Here is a 23450-nt window from a genome sequence, read left to right as displayed (position 1 = left end):
GACTAAACGTAAGGTTGGCTCTTTGCATACAAATTGTGACAAATCATATGCCCATCCTTCCTATCGATGACAAGTAGTAGTGTATGCATGTTATAATTGAATCATGTTGAAACATGAGTATAAAGCTATATAGATCAATTCTAACCTGATCTATTTAATTAAATGAGTCAAACTCCTCTACCTTAATCCTTTAATTTTATATTTAATTCATGTCAGATTCATGAAACATCTTAAAAATTACGTGACATTATATTGTATGTCGAGTTTAAATTGTGTCTAAGCATGTGTATAAGACTATATATATTAACCCTAACCTGATCCCTTAAAATTAAACGGATAAAATTCATTAACCCTAAACTTTTAATTTCGCATTGAGTTCACGGATCGTGTTAAAAATTGACGGTCCCAATCCTCTCCCATATTAATTAATCTCTCCCATCTTCTCAATCACCAAATGAGAATAATCAGAAACTCCACAAATATAAAAAATAATTTTGACACTGTTTTACCATTCCTTCCCCGATGGTCTAAGAAGCCAGTTGCTTTTTACGAATTTGCAATTGGATATATAATTTTCTCTTCTTTATAACAAAAGAAAATTTTGAATGGGGTTTTCGTTGTCATAACAAAAGCGAGAAAACACTGGGAAGCAACACACCGGCATTAATAATAGTAGCTTGATTACTCTTCCCTCTGTCAATCAACAAGGAAAAGTTTTTGACGCAGATAAGCTTTTCAATTGTGTTGATGAGTAGCCGGACAAGCTCTTTGTGCTTGAGATCAGCTCCTGCAACAGCTCATAGTTGAGAAGCACAGACAAATATTAAACAGATTTCTATAACCAGAAAATTTTCAAGTTAAAGAAAAACTGACCTGAAGAAAGGTGAAGGGGGCAAATTGTTTGTTCTCACAATTTGCTCTCAGTCAAGATCTGTTTGACATTTGATGCCAGTTGCCCCTGTGGTCTGATATATTTCAGACTCTTTAGTTTAAAACACATAAGAAATTAAGAATATGAAGTTTTCAGTACACTTAAACATTAATGTTGACATTATTGCAGGAAGGATGACAATTCCTAATTAAACATCTTCCTTGAATTTAAGGAATTACAGTATCTTCATCAATAACTCTAGGAACCTTGAAAATGGGATTCTGTTCCACAAAAGCTGGTGGCCGTTGGAGGACGACTGACGCTGCCTTTATCAAGATCCCAGCAGTTAAACCCCATATCAGGTACTTCTTATTCTCTGTTTCATAGTCGAAGAAATGAATCAGATACTTGCGTCCCATCCACTCCCTCTCCTCTGATCTCCGATTTTCATCCTGAATCAAAGATATTATAAAGAGAGTTTCAAAGATTGAAAAAAATGAAATTGCCTAATCTTAAGTCAAGAAAAGGAACTACAGAGAAAACCTTGATAAACATTTCCAATGGAGCATCAAATACTGATTCCACTTCATCAGGATTTGGAGCAGGCTTGAATGCATTCTTTTCATTAAGTATGCCAAGAACAGGAACCACTCTGAGGAGGTGCTGCACAGAAAAACAGTGTTAGCTGAACCACCCAATGAGAAACTAACGCATACTGCATATAACTTGTCACATGTAACTCAAAGTTCATACTTGTTCAAAGCCAATCTTATGCCTGAATTGTAACTTATCAAGAAAAAAAGAAAAAGAAAAAAAAAAAAAAAAGCATAGATTTTAATCACCAGGGAAAATGATGAAAATCATTAATTTTCAAATGATAATAATCATGTACCCATGACCAGGAGTTGAAAGGAAATATATTCTGGTTTTCTTGCTTGGCTTCTAATTCTGTTTACAAGTTAATTCTCAGAATTCTGCAAACCTAATCATGCAAAATCATATCCTCTGGTAAAATCAAATTCTGACAGTTCAACATGAGCATATTTCACAAGAGCATGTGTCATTGTGGCCTTCTTGATAAAGGTCTGTGAGAAATATTAAATATTTATGAAGTATTGTAAACTGCCCAGACCGCATATGTTAGATTCCACAGAACAATAATTACCCTGATAAGATTTGAACTACAATCAGTGACTCAGTTTTTAATTAACAAAGTTCCGTCTTACATGGAGTAGAAGAGCTCCTTTCCATCTAATGATGCTTTAAATCTAGTTACCAACTAGAACCTAATTCAAAAGGCTAGCAAAACGTCCCATGAAGGAAAAAAATGGGGTCATAGAACCTCCACCTTGACCTGTGTGGCCTGTACTCCCTGAAGGCATCCATCAACATCCAATGAAACTATCAAACCATTAGTGAGGAAGTCTTATGTAAAACCCTAGCAAATCCGGATGCTAACCACAGTGGCGGCTGAGGCGTATATAGAAGGTTGGGAGGGAAAAGTCTGTGCTTGAGGGGCACAGCTTTTGGTAGGAAAGTCTTAAGAATAAGGGGTTGTGTTTCCCTGGTTATAGCCTTAGAATAAGGAATTTACTTCCCAAATTAGTAGCTGATTTGTAGGGAGCAAATAAAGGGAATTATACTTTCCCTAAAACTGGAAATCAAGCAATTACTGCTGTGTTTGTAATTCACCCTACTTATATGGGGTTTCGAATGAATAAAGATATGTAGAAAAATTATCAAAACAACTCTCGTAGTTGGAGGCAGAGGTCCCTCGAATACCTCGTATCCCTTATTACGCCCATCATAGGTAAGCCTAGGAGACTAGATCCTGCGGCCTTTCCCATAACCAAACCAGTCGGTCGGTCTCAAACCCGAGTCCTCAACAGCTTGGTATCAGAGCCAACCCCTAGTATGGCGGAGCAACGAATCAAAAATTTAGAGAAGAGGATGGGATCGTGGGAAGAACAATTACAGAAGCAGATGGAGGAGATGCTGGCGGTCATTGTTGATCAAATCCAGAAAAGTAAGGCGGAGGAGGTTGACAAATCCGCAAGTTCATCCGGTGTACGTTCAGGCAAGACAGTCACCCGAACAGAGTCGGGCGGCTCTTTTCCGAAAGTAGCAAAGCTAAACTTCCCCAAGTACGATGGCACCGAAGACCCAACCAGTTGGGTGTGCCGAGCGGAGCAGTTCTTTGAGTTCCAGAACACCGCGGAAGAGGACAAAGTGATGCTGGCAGCTTACCACCTAGAGGGCGAGGCCCAATTGTGGTACCAGCTCTTTAAGGAGACAGAGGAAGGAGCATCCTGGGAGCAATTGAAGGGTGGTCTTCATGTCAGGTATGGGCCAACCCAATTTGATGATTTCTTTGGAGACCTAACGAAGTTGCGGCAAACTGGGACAGTGCGAGAATACCAAGGTCAGTACGAACGGTTGCTGAGCAGGGCGGGAAGGCTCTTAGTAGCGCAGCAAATCGGCGGGTTCATCAGCGGTCTCAAGGAGAGCATTAGGCCGGAAGTCCAGGCCTCCAGACCCTCTACGCTCATCGCAGCAGTGGGGCTTGCCAGGCTGTATGAAGCGCGGCTACTGTCGCAGCGGAGAAACCCGAATTTTTCTGAACCTCGAACAACCGCTGGTTCACCGAACCTCCCCCCATTACCATCCGCAAATCTGGTGCGAAGTCGAGCTCCGGTGGTTCGAAGGTTAAACCCAGCAGAATTGAAAGATCGAAGAGATAGGGGTCTTTGCTTCAACTATGACGAGAAGTTCTCACCGGGGCATAGGTGCAAAAAGCTCTTTCTGATTGAGGGGGTTTATGAAGAGGAAGATGAGCATTCCAGCCCGGCAGGAGTGGGAGAAGTGGAAGAAGAGGAGGAGTTCGAGATCTCCGAAATTTCCCTGTACGCCATCTTCGAGGTGCCAACCCCACAAACGATGAGCATTTCGGGAACCATCCAGGGGGCACGGGTGATTCTGGGAGCACGCACAATTTTCTCAATACCCAATTGGCAGAAAGGCTGGGCCTGGTACCGGATAGAAGGGCGGCATTTGAAGTGGTGGTAGCAAACGGTGAAAGACTTTCCAGTAGAGGCAAATGCTCGGCGATACCTGTTTTGCTAGAAGGTACCTTATTCATGTTAGAATTTTTTCTCATTGACCTCCAGGGGTATGACGCAGTCCTTGGGGCCCAATGGCTCAAGACCCTCGGCCCCATATTGTGGAATTTTGCATCCCTGCACATGAGCTTCACATGGTAGGGGCAGAAGGTGTCACTAACCGGTATACACTCCCCTATTAATCGAGTATTAGAAGGGCAGAAAATGCATAAGGAGCTCCGTTGCTGTTCAAAAGGCATCCTACTCCAACTATTGGCTGTTGAACTGGGTGTAGAGCAGCAGTGCCCAAACATAGTAGACCCAGAATTGCAACAGTTCTTGGAGGGCTTCCAAGACTTATTTGGAGAGCCACAGGGGCTTCCACCCATGCGCCGTCATGACCATAAACTTCCCCTGATCCAGGGATCGTCCCCGGTGAATGTGCGACCGTATAGGTACCCCCACTATCAAAACAATGAGATAGAGAAGATTATAGTAGAATTGTTGAAAACCGGGGTGATCAGAACAAGCACCAGCCCTTATTCCTCTCCGGTCCTGCTGGTTAAGAAACAAGACGGCTCGTGGCGATTATGTGTGGATTACCGAGCCCTCAACAAGATTACTATCAAGGACAAGTTTCCTATTCCTTTGATCGACGAGCTGCTGGATGAGTTACAGGGAGCCCAGTATTTTTCTAAGCTTGATCTTCGTTCCGAATACCACCAAATCCGGATGAGGGAGCAAGATATAGAAAAAACAACCTTCCGTACGCATCATGGGCACTTCGAATTTCTGGTCATGCCCTTTGGCCTCACGAATGCCCCCTCGACATTCCAATCTTTGATGAACGACATCTTCGGCAGCATTTTACGTAAGTTCGTCCTTGTTTTTTTTTATGACATACTAATTTATAGTAGAAATTGGGATGAACACTTGCAGCACCTCAATGAGGTTTTGGAGATCCTGAAAGTTTACCGCTTGTATGTTCGGAAGGATAAGTGCAGCTTTGGGCAACAAAGGGTAAAATATTTGGGCCACATCATCGATCGGAGCGAGGTTGCAGTGGATCCAGAAAAAATCCAAGCCATGTTGGTATGGCCGAAACCTCAGAACCTCAAGGCACTTAGGGGTTTCCTCGGTCTCACCGGCTACTACCGTAAATTTATCCAGCATTACGGCAGTATCGCCCGGCCTTTGACTCAACTCCTCAAAAAGGATGCATTCGGGTGGAATGAAGAGGCGGAAGAGTCTTTCTCACTGCTCAAGGAAGCAATGACCAAGGCTCCAATATTAGCCCTACCAAATTTTTCTCAGTAGTTCATAATTGAGTGTGACGCATCCGGCTTCGGCATTGGAGCCGTTTTGATGCAAGGCCGACGTCCCATTGCATACTTCAGTCAAGCCCTCCATGGGCGAAACCTGGTCCTGTCAACCTATGAAAGGGAGATGCTCGCATTGGTCACCGCCGTCCAAAAATGGCGCCCCTACCTCTTGGGCCACAGGTTTGTAGTGCGGACTGACCACCATAGCTTGAAGTTCTTATGGGATCAAACAATAGCCACAGAGGCGCAGCAGAGGTGGCTGATCAAACTTATAGGGTACGACTTCGTCATCGAATACAAGGGCCATGACAACCGGGCGGCTGATGCCCTCTCTCGACAGCAAGAAGGGACCCTTTTGGCTTTGTCCTCACCAGTCCCTAGCTGGATCGAACCCATCCAGCAAGAAGTTCAAAACGAAACTTATCTTATAAAACTGACCCAGGAAATCCAGCAACAAAACATCAAGGGTCCGTGGCAGGTACGGGCAGAACTCATTTACTTCAAAAATCGGATTTACCTCCGGTCTGCATCCCCCATTGCAGCAGACATCATCGCAGAATTTCACAACAGCACTCACGAGGGGTATCACAAGGGCCTCCAACGCATCAGGTCAGTTTTTTATTGGTCCCAAATGAAGCAACAACTCCGCACCTCATAAAAAATTGCGATACCTGCCAACGTCACAAGGCTGCCAATACCAAACCCGCTGGTTTACTGCAGCCCCTGCCCATTCCCGAGCACGTGTGGTCGGATATATCCATGGATTTTATCGATGAGTTGCCTTCTTCCTATGGCAGAACCACCATCTTTGTGGTTGTAGATCGCCTCTCCAAATTCACTTTACACCCCTCAAGCACCCTTACACCGCAGCCCAGGTGGCACAAACCTTCTTTGAGGTAATTTTCAAATTGTATGAAATTCCATCTTCTATTGTATGCGACAGGGATCCCGTCTTTACTGGAATTTTTTGGCGGGAGCTCTTCCGCCTTCATGGGACCAAGTTCAACTTTAGCTCCGCCTATCATCCCCAAACAGATGGCCAGACGGAAAGGTAAACCGCACCATTGAGATGTACTTGCGGTGTTTCACCAGCTCCTGACCCAAACAATGGGCTAAGTGGTTACCTTGGGTGGAATATTGTTACAACACGGGGTATCACTCGGCCACCAAGAGGACTCCATTCCAAATTGTGTACGGGCGTCCCCCACCTCCTCTGTTGCCTTACGTTCCAGGAACCACGAAGTCAGCTGCAGTGGAAGATACCTTGAAGGCCAGGGATGAAATTCTGCAAGAGGTGCGGCAGCATTTATTGGAGGCCCAAAACCGGATGAAGCAAGTATATGACAAAGACCATATGAAGCAGTCATTTTCTGAGGGTGAATGGGTTTACTTGAAGCTCCGAGGGTACCGACAGCAATCTATCCAGAAAAGGCTCAACCAGAAACTAGCTCCCAAGTTCTACGGGCCCTACCGTATTGTTAAGAAAATCGGCCCAGTGGCATACCGATTGGCTCTACCTCCCCAAACCAAAATTCATGATGTCTTTCATGTTTCAGTTCTCAAGAAATGGGTAGGAGTTGGCACTCCAATACATGATGATCTCCCCCTCCTCACCGATGATCGACAGTCAACTCCCCAAGCCATCCTTGACCAATGACTTCAGCAAGGAAATAAGGAGATACTAGTGCACTGGAAGGATCTTTCACCAGCTGATGCCACATGGGAATCTCTCTCGGACTTCCAACTTCGTTTTCCTTTATTTCCCCTTGACGACAAGGGTCATTCTAAGGGGGAAGGAGTGTTTCGCACTTATGTGAGGCGCAAGAAAACCCTAGCAAATCCGGATGCTAACCACAGTGGTGGCTGAGGAGTATATGGAAGGTTGGGAGGGAAAAGTCTGTGCTTGAGGGGCACGGCTTTTGGTAGGAAAGTCCTGAGAATAAGGGGTTGTGTTTCCCCAGTTATAGCCTTAGAATCCCAAATTAGTAGCTGATTTGTAGGGAGCAAATAAAGGGAATTATACTTTCCCTAAAACTGGAAATCAAGCAATTACTGCTGTGTTTGTAATTCACCCTATTTATATGGGGTTTCGAATGAATAAAGATATGCAGAAAAATTATCAAAACAACTCTCGTAGTTGAAGGAGGCAGAGGTACCTCGAATACCTCGTATCCCTTATTACGCCCATCATAGGTAAGCCTAGGAGACTAGATCCTGCAGCCTTTCCCATAACCAAACCAGTCACTCGGTCTCAAACCCGGGTCCTTAACATCTTACCCAACAAGTCTGCAAAAACTTTTTGCAAGTCAACACTTGGACTTCAAAAATTGCATTATCTTATATAAAAGATAAGTTATATTTTTGTTTCGGATCATTTTGATCTTATGATCTAAGTTTTCAATTTTTTGACATTAAGAACAAAGTTTTAACCTGTTTCCAATCAAAAACTTCCCTTAAACGTATCGTCAATTTTTTAAACGACTTTTTTTTTCATTCCAGTTATACCCTCTCAATTTGTCTCTCCTCTCTCCCCACTCTACCTCTTTCTCTCTCCTCACTCAAGCTCCTCAGCCATCAAGGTTGGTCCATGGCTATGACTATGGTGGAGCTTGAGAGCCACAGGCATGAAAGTTTTTGTTTTTTTTTTTTTTTATAAGTAATTTAGATATTATTAAAAGCGTAAGGCGCACCCCAGATACACAAGAAGTATACATGATAAAATACCAAACTAGAAGGAGAAAAGAAAGCAAGGAAATCATGGTAACTAATCACCAAATGATAAACAAAAACTGCTAAAAAACTAAAATAAAGACTTAAGCTCCTCCATAGTTCTCTCACGGTCCTTAAAATTTCTATAATTCATTTCCCTCCATAGGCGCCACAAGAGGCATGAAGGCATTATCTTGCATACAGCAGTACTCCGAGCGCCAAAGGCATGAAAGTTAAAGCCATGGCACTTATGCTTCATGGGAGCTATGGCCAACCTCCATGCCCATGGAGGCTGACTGTGGCTCAACCTCCATGGCCAAAGAGCTGGGGCCGTAGAGCATGAGCCATGGCTATAGACCAATCTCCATGGTCATGGTCAGTTTAGAGAGGAGAGAGAGGTAAAAGAGGGGAGAGAGAGGAGAAAGGTGAGGGAATGGATAGAGAGAGTAGAGAAATTTGGAGGGTATAAATGGAAAGAAAAATTTTCGTTTAACATTGACTTAAATGCTAACAAAGGTATTTGATTCTCGGAAATAAGTCAAAACTCGGATTTTAAAGTGAACAAATTGAAAACTTTTTTTTTTTTTTTTTGATAACTGGGGTATTAGGGGCTTCACCCCGACTAGATCTCGGGACACCTGCAAAGCATCCCGTCCACACGGGTCGGGTAAAGCAAATTCAAAAATTAGCCTGAAGTACGAGAGACATCATATATAATTTTCCTATATAAAAATTAAAACCAACGCTATAATCAAAATCAAAAAGATAGTACACAACATATCATTCTTCCAAAAATTGTTAAAGAAGGTTAACATGATATATGAGATGCAACTGTATGCTAATATCCACGGTGCATTTATTTTAAATTTTTTTCTTCATGCTGTCCACAGTTTAAGTTTTGAGTTTCAATTTAGGATTTACAGATTTTCATAATGATCTTCAAAAGGCATTAAATGTAAAAATTCAGTGTTCAGAAGTAGAAAAGTTTTTTAGTCGAACTTAAAAGTATGAAGCACTGTGCAATATCATAGCCCAAATAATTCATGGCTGGCAAATAAAATTGTTGTGAAGATAAACCTTAGTAAATAAGTTAGTGTGCTTGCCAGTCTTGCCAAGCAAACAGTCATTTTAGGTACGTCTCAACTTAGTCTGCCACTTCTCATATAAACTATTTCTTCCCCTATCTTTCTGTAAACAGAGGCCTTTAACCTATATGTCACAGTAATTAAGAAGATCCATATATTAATTCACTCTCCAGAAACATTCAATTTGCAATCACAATTACCAAAAAAAAAGTACTCGATCCTAACTGATTATCCAAAACTCCAACTTCCAAGACTGAAGTTTTATGTAATATTTTTTGAAAATTTCGAAGATATTACAGATCTGTTTGGATTCAGAATAGAATTTAAATTCTATTCTGAATCCAATTCTACCTTCAATGATCACTGGGACCCATGCACAGTGCGTGGGTCCCGCATTTACTTAATAAAATAATAATAAATTATTTTTTAAAAAAATAATAATAATAATTTTTTTTAAAAAATTTTTTAAAAAAATAATAACTTTTTTTTAAAAAAAAAAAAAAAAAAAGGCAGGGTGGCTGCCGGTTGGTAGCCACCCCTCAAAGGGGGTGGCGCACTGCCACCACCATAGGTGGCCGGGGGCGCCACCCCCGACACTTTGGGAAGGCCGCGCGGCCTCCCCCGACCTCGGGGGTGGCCGCGCGGCCACCATTAAATCTAGGGGTTGGCCTCGCGCCACCCCCTGAGGTTGCCGGGGGTGGCAGCGCGCCACCCCCAACCACTTGGGGAAGGCCGCGCGGCCTCCCCCGACCACTGGGGGTGGCCGCGCGGCCTCCCCCGACCACTGGGGGTGGCCGCGCGGCCTCCCCCGACCACTGGGGGTGGCCGCGCGGCCTCCCCCGACAACTGGGGGTGGCCGCGCGGCCTCCCCCGACAACTGGGGGTGGCCGCGCGGCCACCCCTTGCTTCAATTTTTTTTTTTTTAATTTTAATTTTAATTTTGTTTTTTCTTTTAAAAAGAAAAAATATTTATTTTTTAATTAAATAATTATTATTTAAATCATTATTTCACATAACTTTTCACAAATACCAATCATTATACACAACTTTTCAAACTTCCAATCATTTCTTACTATTAAAAATAATATTTTTTAATCTAAAAATTCAACACATAAACACAACTTTTTGCCTCGAACTTCGCAATTAGAATAAGAATTCAATTCTAATTCTAAAAATTCAATACCCAAACGCACCATACATAATTGGTGCACAATAAATTTAGTATTCACTCAATTGGTACATAGCTGAGCACTTGATCTCAATCAAAGACATAGAAAAAATGTTTTAAAAAGAACAAAAAAAAAAGAAAAAAAAAAAAAAAAAAGATGCTGATACCTTAGACAAGAATGGTTCAAGTACAGTGACAACATTGACGAGCGAAGGATCCAACCCAATCTCCTCCTTCGCCTCCCTTGTTGCAGTGTCCCCATCATCCTTATCCCCCTCCTCTGCTTTCCCACCTGGCAATGCAACTTCACCTGCAACCAAAACACACTCACATCACAATCATCAGTTTATTTCTGTTTGATTCCCTAGAAAATGAGGGAAAGAAACTTCCCCGTTTTATGTAGCCTTATACAAAAGCTTAACGCAATTGGGATTAAAATCCCATAATTCAGAATTTAGACCAAAAACCCAACACAAAAGACTCGGAATTATATTTTATCCTCCTTGTTTCCACACCGTTTCTCAGGAATCAAACAAAAAGGTATCTCCAACTGAACTGACCCGAGTGAGTGGACAGCCTCGAAGACCGCTTGGTGAGAATCACGCGCAGATCCCCACAATCTCCTTCAAAGAGACAGACCAAAACTGCGGCTCTCTTGGGTCTAAACTTTTCTGGGTCCTGCGAGATTGGGGTAGTCGACTCCGCAAAACCCAGTTGGGAAACCACTTTCCCAGCGCTTTCTTCGAGGCTCTGCTCCTCAATGTCCTCGAAGGTAGGCGGCGGCTTGTAGAGGCGGAGGTGTTGGGCCAAGGCGACAAGTCGCTGAGAGCCTCCGAGGGAGCTGGACGAGTCCATGCGCTTATAGAGTGGGGCTGATAGCCTTCTGAGAATTGGGATCATAAGGTAGAGTTCGGCATTTTTAGCGTAGTGTCAACTGTCAATTGCCTAAAGCTGAGGACGGTTACTGGGATTGACCGAACAGAGAGAGAGAGAGAGGTTGCGGGGATGGGACCAAATTGCAATTTGGAACGACAATAATTGGGCACATGTACTGAACGTACTAATTTTTGGATAGGAGAGTGATTCTTTCACTCCCTGTGCACACGTTTTGCATTGGGAGATTTTTTATCATTTCTGTTTTGGATATGAAATTACAACGGAGCTTTTTTTTTCTTTTTCTTTTTTTTAACGGATAGCCTATGCTACCATATATTATTGAAAGAGGCCCAAAGATAATTACCGAGAATACGGATACAGGATCCTCTACAGCCTAAGCCAAAACAAGCTCTAACTTGAAACAGTTGCCTAAACAGCACACAAATATTACATAACACCATTTGAGCCACTCTTTACATTTAAGCACAATCTAACACAAATAAAGAGGGTTGATCTAGCAACCATGCCAATAAATAGTCCAACAACAGTTGAACATTACAAAGGCAGACTGGGAACAAAAAACACAAAAGAACCAAACAAAAACCGACGTCGGGAAAAAGCTGACTTGAAACAAGCTCTGACTTGAAACAGCTGCATAAACAACACACAAATATTACATGAACACCGTTTGAGCCACTATTTACATTTAAGCACAATCTAACACAAATAAAGAGGATTGATCTAGCAACCATACCAACAAATAGTCCAACAACAGTTAAACATTACAAAGGCAGACTCGGAACAGAAAACACAAAAGAACCAAACAGAAATCAAACAAAAACCGATGTTGGGAAAAGCTGTCATTGGGGCTAGCGCGTGCTCACCAAGAGTCACCCTATGTAGCAAACGATCGCCGAAACCCCCGATCCCCACTAGCCAAGGAATAGAAGACAAGATGTGGCCCACACGCGCGAGTCCAAGGAGTGACCTCCCTAGCGCGTGTAGGCCACGCACCGTGCAGAAAATACTGACATGGCCGTGGCTAGGGGCTGCGGGACAGGAAGAAGCTGGTGGCCACCGTGGATAGGCACGTGTCTTGAGAGATCCAGCCGAAGAACACAGATCTAGCTCCAATGAAGACATCCGAAAAAGCACAGCCAGAAGCTTCGTCGGAGACACACCAAAAAAGCCACTCCCCAACACGTATATCCTGTGCAGTCAACTTCCAGGAAACAACAGAAAAAGAACAAAGAAAAACTAAACAAGCTCCATAGCCTAAAAGGTTTAGGAGAAAATCAGCCACCACCGGATCTAGCCAGGGTGAACAAAACTCCACAGCCTTAGTGGTTGGGAGGCACCTAAACAAAAAACCTCCCTATCTAAAAGGGCTAGGGGAGAACCTAGCACCGGGACGAGTGAGGCATGGAGCCTCCTTCCCCTGGCAAACTAGTTTATCTTAATTTCTCTCTCTAGAAAAGTTGGGAGCTGAGACGACCAAATTTTGCAGCTGCCTAAATTCATAGACATCAATACAAAGTACTTGCTCTTTCTTCACTCCTTGGTTATTAAAATTATTATTAAATCAAAATTTAATAGTGATTTATTATATATCTAATGGTAATTTTAAAAGTTACATCAATTTTAAAAAGACTCAAGGAGAATCATATATGATGCTTCGTATAGCATTACTGGCTAAGAACCATCTTTTTATCCTTCCAAAGTTCATGTAGTTTTTAAAATCACAATTAGATTTGAAATTGATCACTAGTGAATTTTAATCCAATATGGTCATTATCATTACTCATTTCCACAACAAATCCAAAAAGGAGAAATTTACTATCAATGAAAGAAAGTAGAAAAAACTTCACTTACCCTCAAAGTGCAAGCACTTTTGTGATCATACTCTCGAAGTTAAAATAGTTGTAATGTCGAGTTCCCATGTTTTAGCCTATTTTAAATTACACATCTGTTAAGATTTTCTGTTAAATCCTAACGGAAAACGCCTCACGTGTGCTACATGTGTTGTTATGTCAATTCTTTTAAAAAATTTAAATAATATGACATCAGGTACACTATTAGATGCGCTAACTTTAAATTATAATCATGAAATAGGTGACAGAATCCTTGTCCCATATCGAACAAATCATCTCCATTTCACTTAATTAGTTTATAGTCAATATTAGATTTTACAAATTTAATAATGTATATATTGTCATGTAGTGTATACAAAGACGAAGGGAGAGGGGCCGGTATAGGCCATGGCCCCTTCTCAATTCTTAAGAAGAAAAAAAGTTTTAGGTAAATAATAATAATAAGGTTTTTTTGCCTATTGGCTCCTAACAACAATTTTTTTTTGCACCTTGACTCCTTCTCTTTTATCATCTCTTCAATTGGTTTCATCTCATCTGGGACGATAGCTTTATTGTTAAAACTTTTTCCTTCTACTATTTCACAGATAGTAACGGACATGTTTGAGAAGGATAATAATGGAAGGAGCTTGACAAAGTTACAGAGGTTTTGTTCAAAATAAATGAAAAGGGTTTAGTAAAGCAACATATTGAAAGAAGACAGGTGTGGACTCGAGGAGTCACACCCTTGGCAAAACTCGGTTTTCTAAGGATGTGTGGCAAAGATAGCGTAAAATGAGGATTCATTACAATACAGCTAGATGATATTAGAAAAATCTAAAAGATGTGTGTTTTATTTGTTTTGTGTTGCATTTAGCTGAATACGTTTTGTGTATAATATAGTGTGTTTTGTATAACAATTAGTGGACTACTATGTTAGATAGAATGGGTTATTCAAACAAAAACAGCAAGAGAATGTTAACTTCAAGGCAAAGTATTGCGAGAAGCATACAATTTCAGTGGAGAAACTGAGACTCTTTTATTATTATTATTATTATTTTCCTTTTCTGAATCTTTGGATAGTGATTTTCTTTATTTATTTTCCAAAAAACTTTCTTTTCAATTTGCTTACCCTTTTTCTTCAAGGAAATAATAAAAATATAAAAACAAACTCAGTTTTCTAAGGATGTGTGGCAAAGATAGCGTAAAATGAGGATTCATTACAATACAGCTAGATGATATTAGAAAAATCTAAAAGATGTGTGTTTTATTTGTTTTGTGTTGCATTTAGCTGAATACGTTTTGTGTATAATATAGTGTGTTTTGTATAACAATTAGTGGACTACTATATTAGTTAGAATGGGTTATTCAAACAAAAACAGCAAGAGAATGTTAACTTCAAGGCAAAGTATTGCGAGGAGCATACAATTTCAGTGGAGAAACTGAGACTCTTTTATTATTATTATTATTATTATTTTCTTTTTCTGAATCTTTGGATAGTGATTTTCTTTATTTATTTTCCAAAAAACTTTCTTTTCAATTTGCTTACCCTTTTTCTTCAAAGAAATAATAAAAATATAAAAACTAGCTAGTTTGGCAACCCATTGTCATTCTCCCTCTATTTCTTTTCACTTCTTCCAAAAATATCAAATAAAAAACATTCTAACTTTTTTACACTTTTTATATCATATCAACTATATTTTATTATTATTCAAATAAAAAAATTCACTACAAAACAAAACTTTTTCACTTTTCTATAAAACATTCTCAAATTTTATATCACATCAATCACTTCTTATTCTACAACACACAAATATTCCACAACACAATTACTTACCAAACAAGCATCTAGGTTATTTTTTAATTTACTTAAAACATGGCTTCTTTTTTTCTTTTTTTAATATGAAATAATATATACTACATAGATGACCACTTAGACAAGAGGATATGGACTTATATTTTTGAATTATATATATTCATACTTTAACTCCTAATTAAAAAATAAATAAATAATAAAAATAAATTATTTGGCCCCCTCCCATTAAAATAACTGGCTCCGTCTCTGAGTGTATATAATATTGTCATGTTATTTAAATTTACTATACACATTATTAAATATAACAAAACAAAATCTTAACCATAAAATAATTCATTTTCATTTCACTTTCATATATGGCAAGTTTCATATCTTTTCTCTCTTAACAACTATGTACATTAAGTGTCCATCAAATGTCTATCAAAAAATTAGATGACTTTTAAAATTACCATTTGATCAATTACATGCACAATGATGATTTTAAAAATTACGTTTTTTATTTATTTATTTATTTTTTATGGACACTTAATAAATACTCAATGTACATGTAGAATTACAACAAACAATATTTACATGTTGATGACATTGAATTCATAGACAAGAATATTGTCAAAACTTATAATCCCACAACAGAATCTCTAACCTACGCCAGTGTGGAGTGGAAGTCCCCAAAGGCATGCACGAGAAGAAGAGGATGATTGGAATTTGAAGACGATGAATAATGAGAAACAATGTAATTGACGGAATATTGGCACTTTCTTGCCACTTCTATCACCTCTACCTGGCTGCCACCCTCATCAGGATGTGGTGGAAGTAGCTATGGTTGTTGTATCAGGGGCATAACCAAAATATTTTATGAGCATGAATTAGGGGTTAAAAAATTTTGTAAGTAGAAACCAGTAAGCTAATATTATTTTTTCTTTACCTTATAAATTTCTTATATAGGCTTCAGAATTCAGAATTTCATGGGCGGCATCCGGACAGATTGCTGAGGCATCCGGACTGTAAGCAACAACCGACTTCTTTTAATGAGAATCTAAAGAAGCATGTCCGAACTGAGCAACCCTAGCGTCCGGATGGTTGCTTAGAGTAGTCCCACCGTCTGCATCAATCGCATCTGCGTCTGATCTCCTTGCTAACGAGAACTCATTGACTTCAGCGTCTACTGATCCATCCTGATGGCTTTTGGACCTTGAGCTACTGACTTCACCGTCTGCTGTAGCGTTCGGACCGTCTGGTGACATCGAGTCTTCTGGCTTGAGCATCCGAACTCCGGCAACTGGGCGTCCGGACAATCAAAGTCTGGGAAAACCGACTTTCTGAGCAGTCAAAGTCTTCAAAATCTTCATTCTCTAGGATATTTCCTTCTAAATCAGATAATGTGCTGATTTCTTCCTTGTTAAGCCCTTTCCATTCTGAAATTAAATCTTCTGCAAATATTCTTTTGGGGTATTCTGGAAATACAGTGTTCTTGATATAGAAATTCCTAAAACAGAAATTTCTTATTTTGGAGGCGTTTTGGTCAACATAGAATGAGCCAACAAAAATAAACTAACAAACTCCCCCTTTTGCCATTTTGTGACAAAACGACTTATATCAAAAAAATTAAAATTACTCCCAATTTTTGTCTCAACAGGACAAAGGGTAAAACAAAGTAATAAAGCCAGTCAAAATAAACCACAAAGGGTTAAAATAGATGAACAAAATATCAAAGTGTTTATGAAAATAGCCCAGTCTAAAAGGCTTATCAAAATACATGATAAAAAAAATAGGTGACTCAGCACTTAATCCTCGTGAGGTTGCGGTGCCAGATATCGAAGGCATTGCTCCACATTGAGGTTGACTTGCTCAACTGATACTACTCTCTCCAAAAATCATGCAAGGACTCCATGCGAGCAGACATCTGATCAAGTCGACGAAGAATTTCATCACTTGGAGGAATTGCCTGGGAAGAAGAGGCAGCAGATGGATCTTTTTGAATGCTAGGAGGGGGATGAACTGGATCTTCAGGATCTAAGTTCTTTTGAAGTTGAGCATCAGATTTTGAAAAATAAATGACTTCTATTTTAACTGTGTGTGTGCACAATGTATTAACAAAATAATATAAACGTGAAATTTAAATGACACAAGAATTTTGTTAACGAAGTGAAAACTCAATTAAGAAAAAAATTACTCTGGGGCAGTCAAACTCAGGATATCTACTATTCAGAAGAAAATGCTAGTTACAAAGCAGTAGCACTCACACACCGTTATGCAGTGGTCGTACCTTGAACTCTGACTTGTAAACCAACACGAACGTCTCCCAACCAAGTCACCTACTTAATCATATGATTCATATTATATTATTTATGTAATATAATTGAATTATATGATCATGTAATAATATAACATTGTACCATAAAGACATGTAATCATTGATTCATTATATCAAATGTTAAAATTTATAAGTATTATTATTAAATATTTATGAATCATTACATCACCGCTATTACGTGATCTAATATCTAAGATCATATGAATTGTTAAATTATATAAATCATATGATCATACGATGATACTTAGATCATATGATATTAATATTATTATAAGATAGTTAAGAATTATGATAATTATGACTTATAATGATTATACTTATCAATGTTATCATAGATAAATTATAATCTTATATAAGTATACAAATACAAGGATTAAGTATTTAGATACTTAGATACACTGATTAAGTATGATGCAAGATTTTAAGGTAATAATTATTAATAATACTTAGAGTCTTAGATACAATAATTAGGTACATAGATTACATACATAAGTTTAAATTTACATTAATCATATGATACAATGACACTTTTGAAACTTAATCATATTATTTATATATAACGACAATGTATTTCATATAATCCTAAATTAAGTTATTAGGATTGGTCGGTTGGTCCGATTGGAATTAGCAATGTGTTAATTATAATCACAATTTCGGTATTCATTAGAATTTAGATCATATGATTTAATATTGTGCATTTGTGCTACATAATCATTAAATATGAATTATATGATCTAGGAATTATCATTAGACTTTTTAAAAAAAAAAATATTATTATCATTAAATATATAAGACCATATAAAAATATAATAATTATCATTATTAATGTTTTAACTTAATATTTATATTGATTATAGTTATATTTTTTTTCTTTATAATTAAATACATATGAATTATTTGTTTATTTTATATAATTTACCGTTTATTTTATATAATTATTAGTTGTCTCTCACTTACTGAAAAAAGAATTAAAGTATTAATTAAATAAAAATCTTAATTATATATTTCATTGATTCTCATGTAAATATTAATTTGTTTTTATTTTTATATATTTTTTGGTTACTTATTGGTGGTGCCTATCACTTATTTGATTTCCCCAGTCTTTCTGTCCCTTTCCGTGGCCGTGCAGTACTTAAAAGAAAGCTGAAAGCTGTGGGTGACGCGCGCGCGTAGAGAGAAAAGCTGTGAGTGACGCGCGCGCGTGCAGTACCTAAAGTCGAAAGTCCCTCGCCCTCGCCCAGTGCGCTCACGGTTTTTGGCCTTTTGAGAAACCGACGCAAGCCAGTTGCCAGTGACAAGACGCTGACTTGAGACACGCACGTCGCACGCTGCTCAAAAAACAAAATCAAATTTTCTTGGCCGTGCGATCTCGGCAAAATTGAAACCAGATAGCATTGGGGACTCTCTCTCTCTCTCTCTCTCTCTCTGTCTCTGAACTCAGGAGTTTCACCGGAAAATGGCGTTCTTGCTTAACAAAACTGGCGTCGTTACTCATTTCCGATCTCATATTTCCCAGGTACACACTACGTCTTTTCTGTACCCGATTCTCCTGGCTTGGACGTCCTTTTCTTTCGATGTCTTATGTGTTTCTCTCTTCCGATTTGTGCTCTGATCTGCTCCGGTAAAGCAGAAGACGGAGGATGCGCTCTCTCTCACGTGCTTAGCGTGCCACATTGAACCCGGGCCTCGCTAGAAAGCGGTGAGTCTCTCTCTCTTCTATCTTGGCTCAATACTTGTTTTTTTTATTTTTATTTTTATGCTAAAATAGAAAGTAATAATTTGATTCAGACGAGCTCGAGTCGAGTACTCGAGCTCGAGATCTACCAAAATGATCGAGCTCCAGCTCGATCATGAATTTTACATTGACGAGCCGATCTCGAACACAAGTTTTAGGCTTGTGTCGAGCTCGAGCTTGATGCTAACTTAAACGAGTCGAGCTCGCACAACTGGTACTCGCTCAGGATCGGCACGATTACACCCCCCATGGCCAAAGAAAAAAAGGGCTGAATAGTTTGGGGGTTTAGATGAAATTTTGAGCACCAGATAGCTTGTAATTGTTTGGTTCTTGATGCACCCAAAAAAAAAAAAAAAAACCATTTACGAATTAAAATTGCAATTAAAAAAAAAAACTCTTTCATCAATTAGCTGATCATCACAAGCAATAATATTGTAGAAAACATCAACGGCCGGAGGCTGATCGGGAGTGAAGAGATTCGGTTTATACAGAATCTTGGCAGTTACTGCTTCTGCCCCTCTTCTCCTCTTTGGTTAGCTCTGTAACCGACAACAAGAGCCAGGCAGAGTCTCTGTTCAGGGCCATGGCGGAAAGACCAAATTTGGACCACATCCTTGGGCCGGAGATCATTATCTTTGCAAACGTTGTACCAATATTGCCTCATCTCATATATTGAGTTTGTATTCCCCGTCGACTTTTTGGCCACGTCCAACTGCCCCAATATCATCTTCTTCACCTCACGTGTTGTTGTGGGATCGATGAACCCCACTTGGATTTCATTCTGCTCTTCCAGATATTTTCTCTCTTCCTCTCTCAAAAACTCCTTGTTGATCTGACTAAAAGGCATTGATACTCGATTTCTCTCCGTGTCTGACTTAAACAGGCCTTTTTGTATCACCATCTGCACTTGGGTTCCACCCATTTCCTTTATACGCTTCTTCATTTCCTCCGGCAACTCTGGCGGGGCGTGCATATCCAGCTTCGATCCCCTTCTGGGATGCTCTTCTTATTTTTATACTTGAAACCGCTGGTGTCTCTTTGAGCTTGTAGAACAGACCGGTTTTTCGTGAGAATATCCACTGGCTCGATCATGGTCTTCTTTAAACCCCTTTCCTTCATGATCAAGATTTCATGCTTCTTCATTTCCTCGGGCAACTCCGGCGGGGTGTGCATATCCAGCTTTGATCTCCTTCTGGGATTTGCTTCCTTATTTTTATACTTGTTTTGATTCTTGAAACCACTGGTGTCTCTTTGGGCTTGTAGAACAGACTGGAGTTTCTTGGGAATATCCACTGGTTCGATCATGGGCTTCTTTAAACCCCTTTCCTTCATGATCAAGATTTCATGCTTCTTCATTTCCTCAGGCGACTCTGGCGGGGTGTGCATATCCAGCTTCGATCTCCTTCTGGGATTTGCTTCCTTATTTTTATACTTGTTTTGATTGTTGAAACTGCTGGTGTCTCTTTGGGCTTGTAGGACAGACCGGAGTTTCTTGGGAATATCCACTGGCTCGACCATGGGCTTCTTTAAACCCCTTTCCTTCATGATCAAGATTTCACGCTTCTTCATTTCCTCGGGTAACTCCGGCGGGGTGTGCATATCTAGCTTCGATCTCCTTCTAGGATTTGCTTCCTTATTTTTATACTTGTTTTGATTCTTGAAACCGCTGGTGTCTCTTTGGGCTTGTAGAACAGAATGGAGTTTTTTGGGAATATCCACTGGCTCGATCATGGGCTTCTTTAAACCCCTTTCCTTCATGATCAAGATTTCATGCTTGGATGATGATGAAACACCAGCTGAGTTCTTGGAATCTTCACTCTTCTTGATGGTTGCCCTTTGCTGCAAAGCAGTTACTTCTTCTTTTTCTTTCGTATATTTTGGAGCAGCAACGTGAATGACTTCTAACAATTTGTCTGTCTTAGACCAATTTGGATCTTCGGCTAGACTCTCGAAATCTTTTAGACACAAGTGCCCCTTATTATCCTTCATCTTTCTTCTTCTTATTTAGTTTAGCTCCAGAGAAATCAGTCTTTCAGAAAAATAAAGTAATGAGTGAAGAAAATTGTGAACAGAGTAAGAAACGAGTCTTTTTTATAGTGCTTAAAAAGAGAGAATTAAAAAGGCATAGTACAACATGGCTAATCAGCCATTTGATATGTATATATATATACCTTTTTTTTTTTTTGAAATCATATATATATATATATATATATATAGAGAGAGAGAGAGAGAGAGAGAGAGAGAGAGAGAGAGAGAGAGAGAGAGAGAGAGAGAGAGAGAGAGAGAGAGAGAGAGTTATAACCGGGCTACGACTCTGCTGACGTGGCTCTGTCAACGTCAGTTTTTTTAATATTTTTTTTTTTAAAAAAAAAAAAAGAAAAAAAAAGAAGAGGCTGAAGGTGAAGGTGAAAAAGTGGGTGATAGACCATTTCCCAAATTTCAGCTATCCAAATTTCCCCCCATTTCCCCCATCGACTAAGCGCCGTCCACTGACCGACATCCACCGCCCCCCTCCCCCATTGACCGAGCGCTGCCACCAAGACTCGCAGACCACCTCTCTCTCTCTACTGTCAGGCTCTCTCTGACTTATTATTCATGGGTTTTTGAAGTGATTTCTCGGTATGGGTAGGTAAGAAATGGGCTTGTTTAAAGTTAGATTTTTTCTTAAAGATTTGGTTTTGTTCTTGAAGGTAAGGTGTTTTTATTTTTTATTTTATTTTTTAATTTTGAAAACGGCAGATTTTTTCCTTGGATTGTTGTTACTTGCTCTGAACATGTGTTATTTTAGTGACCAAGATTCAAGAATACCATGATATGTTCATGGGTTTTTCTTGATTTCTCGGCATGGGTAGGTGTTAATTGGAGTTTTGAATGAATATTGGCTGTGGGTTTTTGCCCTGCCTATTTTCTGCAACCCACTTCCTCTAGCAACTCCTGAAGACATTTTTTTACCGGAATGTAGAGTTGTGAAAGTATTGAAGCGGCTTGAATATTCATATTCCTGAGATACATGTTCTATTCATTTGTGTTTTGGTATAATATTTTTTTGTTCTCCAAATATTAATACTTATTGATTCATTTACCAAAGATATCTCTTGGCTTGCTTTTCATGAGATTAAGATTAGCCTCTCTGAAAGTTCCGGTCTTTGAATGGATTGCTGTCCTTTTACTTGAAGTGACACTCAGTTTATATTTATCAAATGAGAAATCCTGTTAAATATTCAGTCTTTTAAAAAATATTCAGGAACTATGAAAACATGCTCTCTCTGTAAGATCTGATTTACTGCTTTAATTGTGTATGTTCAGACAGTTTCACTTCTAATTTGGTTATTTTGTTTCTGTTATATATTTTTTAATTGCCAAGTATCAACCAAAGACTAGTATGTTCTGTTTCGCTGTTCCCATGTAATATATCTGCGTAACTGTAGGCTCTTGGATGTTAGCATTCTGTTTTCATTTATATGGTAACAGCTTGAAAGGATAAATTGGAGGCAAATTATTTCATGGTTATTCAGCATTATTTTCCTCGTCAATTTACTCTTGAAACTAGTTGTTCAATCTATGTTCATTGAGATTGACTTGAATTTAGATTGCAGAAAGTGAGGATGAGAGAGTAGTTAGGGAGTTTGCAGTATTGCTGGATGCTTGTGAAGCATCTCGACAAGGTGAGATCCCCATACTTTTAGCATCAGAGAGTGGTTTTATAATCAAGTGTAATAAAAAAAATATGATGTCTTGGTTTTTCAGAGCGGCAATACAGCTTGGGATGTAGATGAACACCGTCGGGGTGAAAATGAACCAGTCAACTTAATTGAAGATCAAAAGAATGTCTACATTTGCTCATGATGAAGATGAACAAAAACTTAATCGAAGATCAAGGCAACGTTGCAATATATTTTGTCTTCTGTAATGTTTTACCTCCTTGCGAAGGCAGCATTGAGTCCAAAATTATCTAAGTCTGGTTTTAGAACCACAAGTAGACAGATGTGAATATGTTCAAGATGAAATCACGTTTACTTTGTTATTGTTAATTTATTTCTCTTTGTAGTGGATTTTACTTTGAACCTCAAACTCCATTTTTCGTGGAAGACTGTATGGACCACCCCAGGATATAGACATATTTTAGGCTGTATTGACTTGATTACCTGAGATTGGATATGCAAGAATTAGGTGCTTTGTAAATCTTTATTCTTCTTTCCTTAAGGTTTGAGTTTTATACAATTATGTCTTGGGCTATTGCAAAACAAATTTTACAATATGTTTAGGGTTAAATATCCCAGAGGTACCTGAGTTTTACTTGTTTTTAAATTTAGTACTTCAGTTTTATTTCGTATCACAGGTAGTACCTGAATTTGGAAGAAAAAAACCTTAGGTAGTATCTGTCAGATTTCTCGTGGGAATTTCAACTTCTCGCCACGTGTTAACCGTTGAAGTTGACATAGGACACCACATAAAAAAAAATTAAAAAAATGTTTAAAATTAAAAAAATGAAAAAAAAAAAGAAAAAAAGAAAAAAAAGAGGGGTGGCTGAGCCACCCCCCTTGGCCACCATGGGGGTGGCCGGCCACCCCCACCCCCATTTTGGCCAAGGAGGTGGCCTAGCCACCCT

At 39.2% G+C, this 23450-nt stretch overlaps 1 protein-coding gene and 1 long non-coding RNA gene across 3 annotated transcripts; one reads left to right on the top strand and one right to left on the bottom strand.

Moving 5' to 3' along the window:
- Nucleotides 1-565: 565 nt before the first annotated feature.
- LOC133869728 (nudix hydrolase 15, mitochondrial-like) lies at nt 566-11308 on the bottom strand. Its single transcript, XM_062306804.1, has 6 exons — nt 10814-11308; nt 10421-10563; nt 1415-1534; nt 1138-1323; nt 874-982; nt 566-787 (listed from the first exon to the last, which is right to left on the bottom strand). Exons 1-5 carry the CDS (start codon nt 11151-11153, stop codon nt 908-910), a joined length of 864 nt encoding a protein of 287 aa, XP_062162788.1. The 5' UTR covers nt 11154-11308; the 3' UTR covers nt 566-787; nt 874-907.
- Nucleotides 11309-18364: 7056 nt separating this feature from the next.
- LOC133867706 (uncharacterized) lies at nt 18365-23023 on the top strand. Of its 2 annotated transcripts, none has more exons than XR_009900149.1 (4): nt 18365-18622; nt 18737-18805; nt 22431-22506; nt 22589-23023. It is a non-coding gene; the product is annotated as an uncharacterized LOC133867706 (long non-coding RNA). The 2 variants fall into 2 exon arrangements; XR_009900148.1 differs by having other exon boundaries at nt 18372-18622; nt 22438-22506.
- Nucleotides 23024-23450: the final 427 nt, after the last annotated feature.

This window comes from Alnus glutinosa, chromosome 5 (genome assembly GCF_958979055.1).
Source record: "Alnus glutinosa chromosome 5, dhAlnGlut1.1, whole genome shotgun sequence".
Taxonomy (NCBI): domain Eukaryota; kingdom Viridiplantae; phylum Streptophyta; class Magnoliopsida; order Fagales; family Betulaceae; genus Alnus; species Alnus glutinosa.
This window is presented reverse-complemented; position numbering and strand designations above follow the sequence as displayed.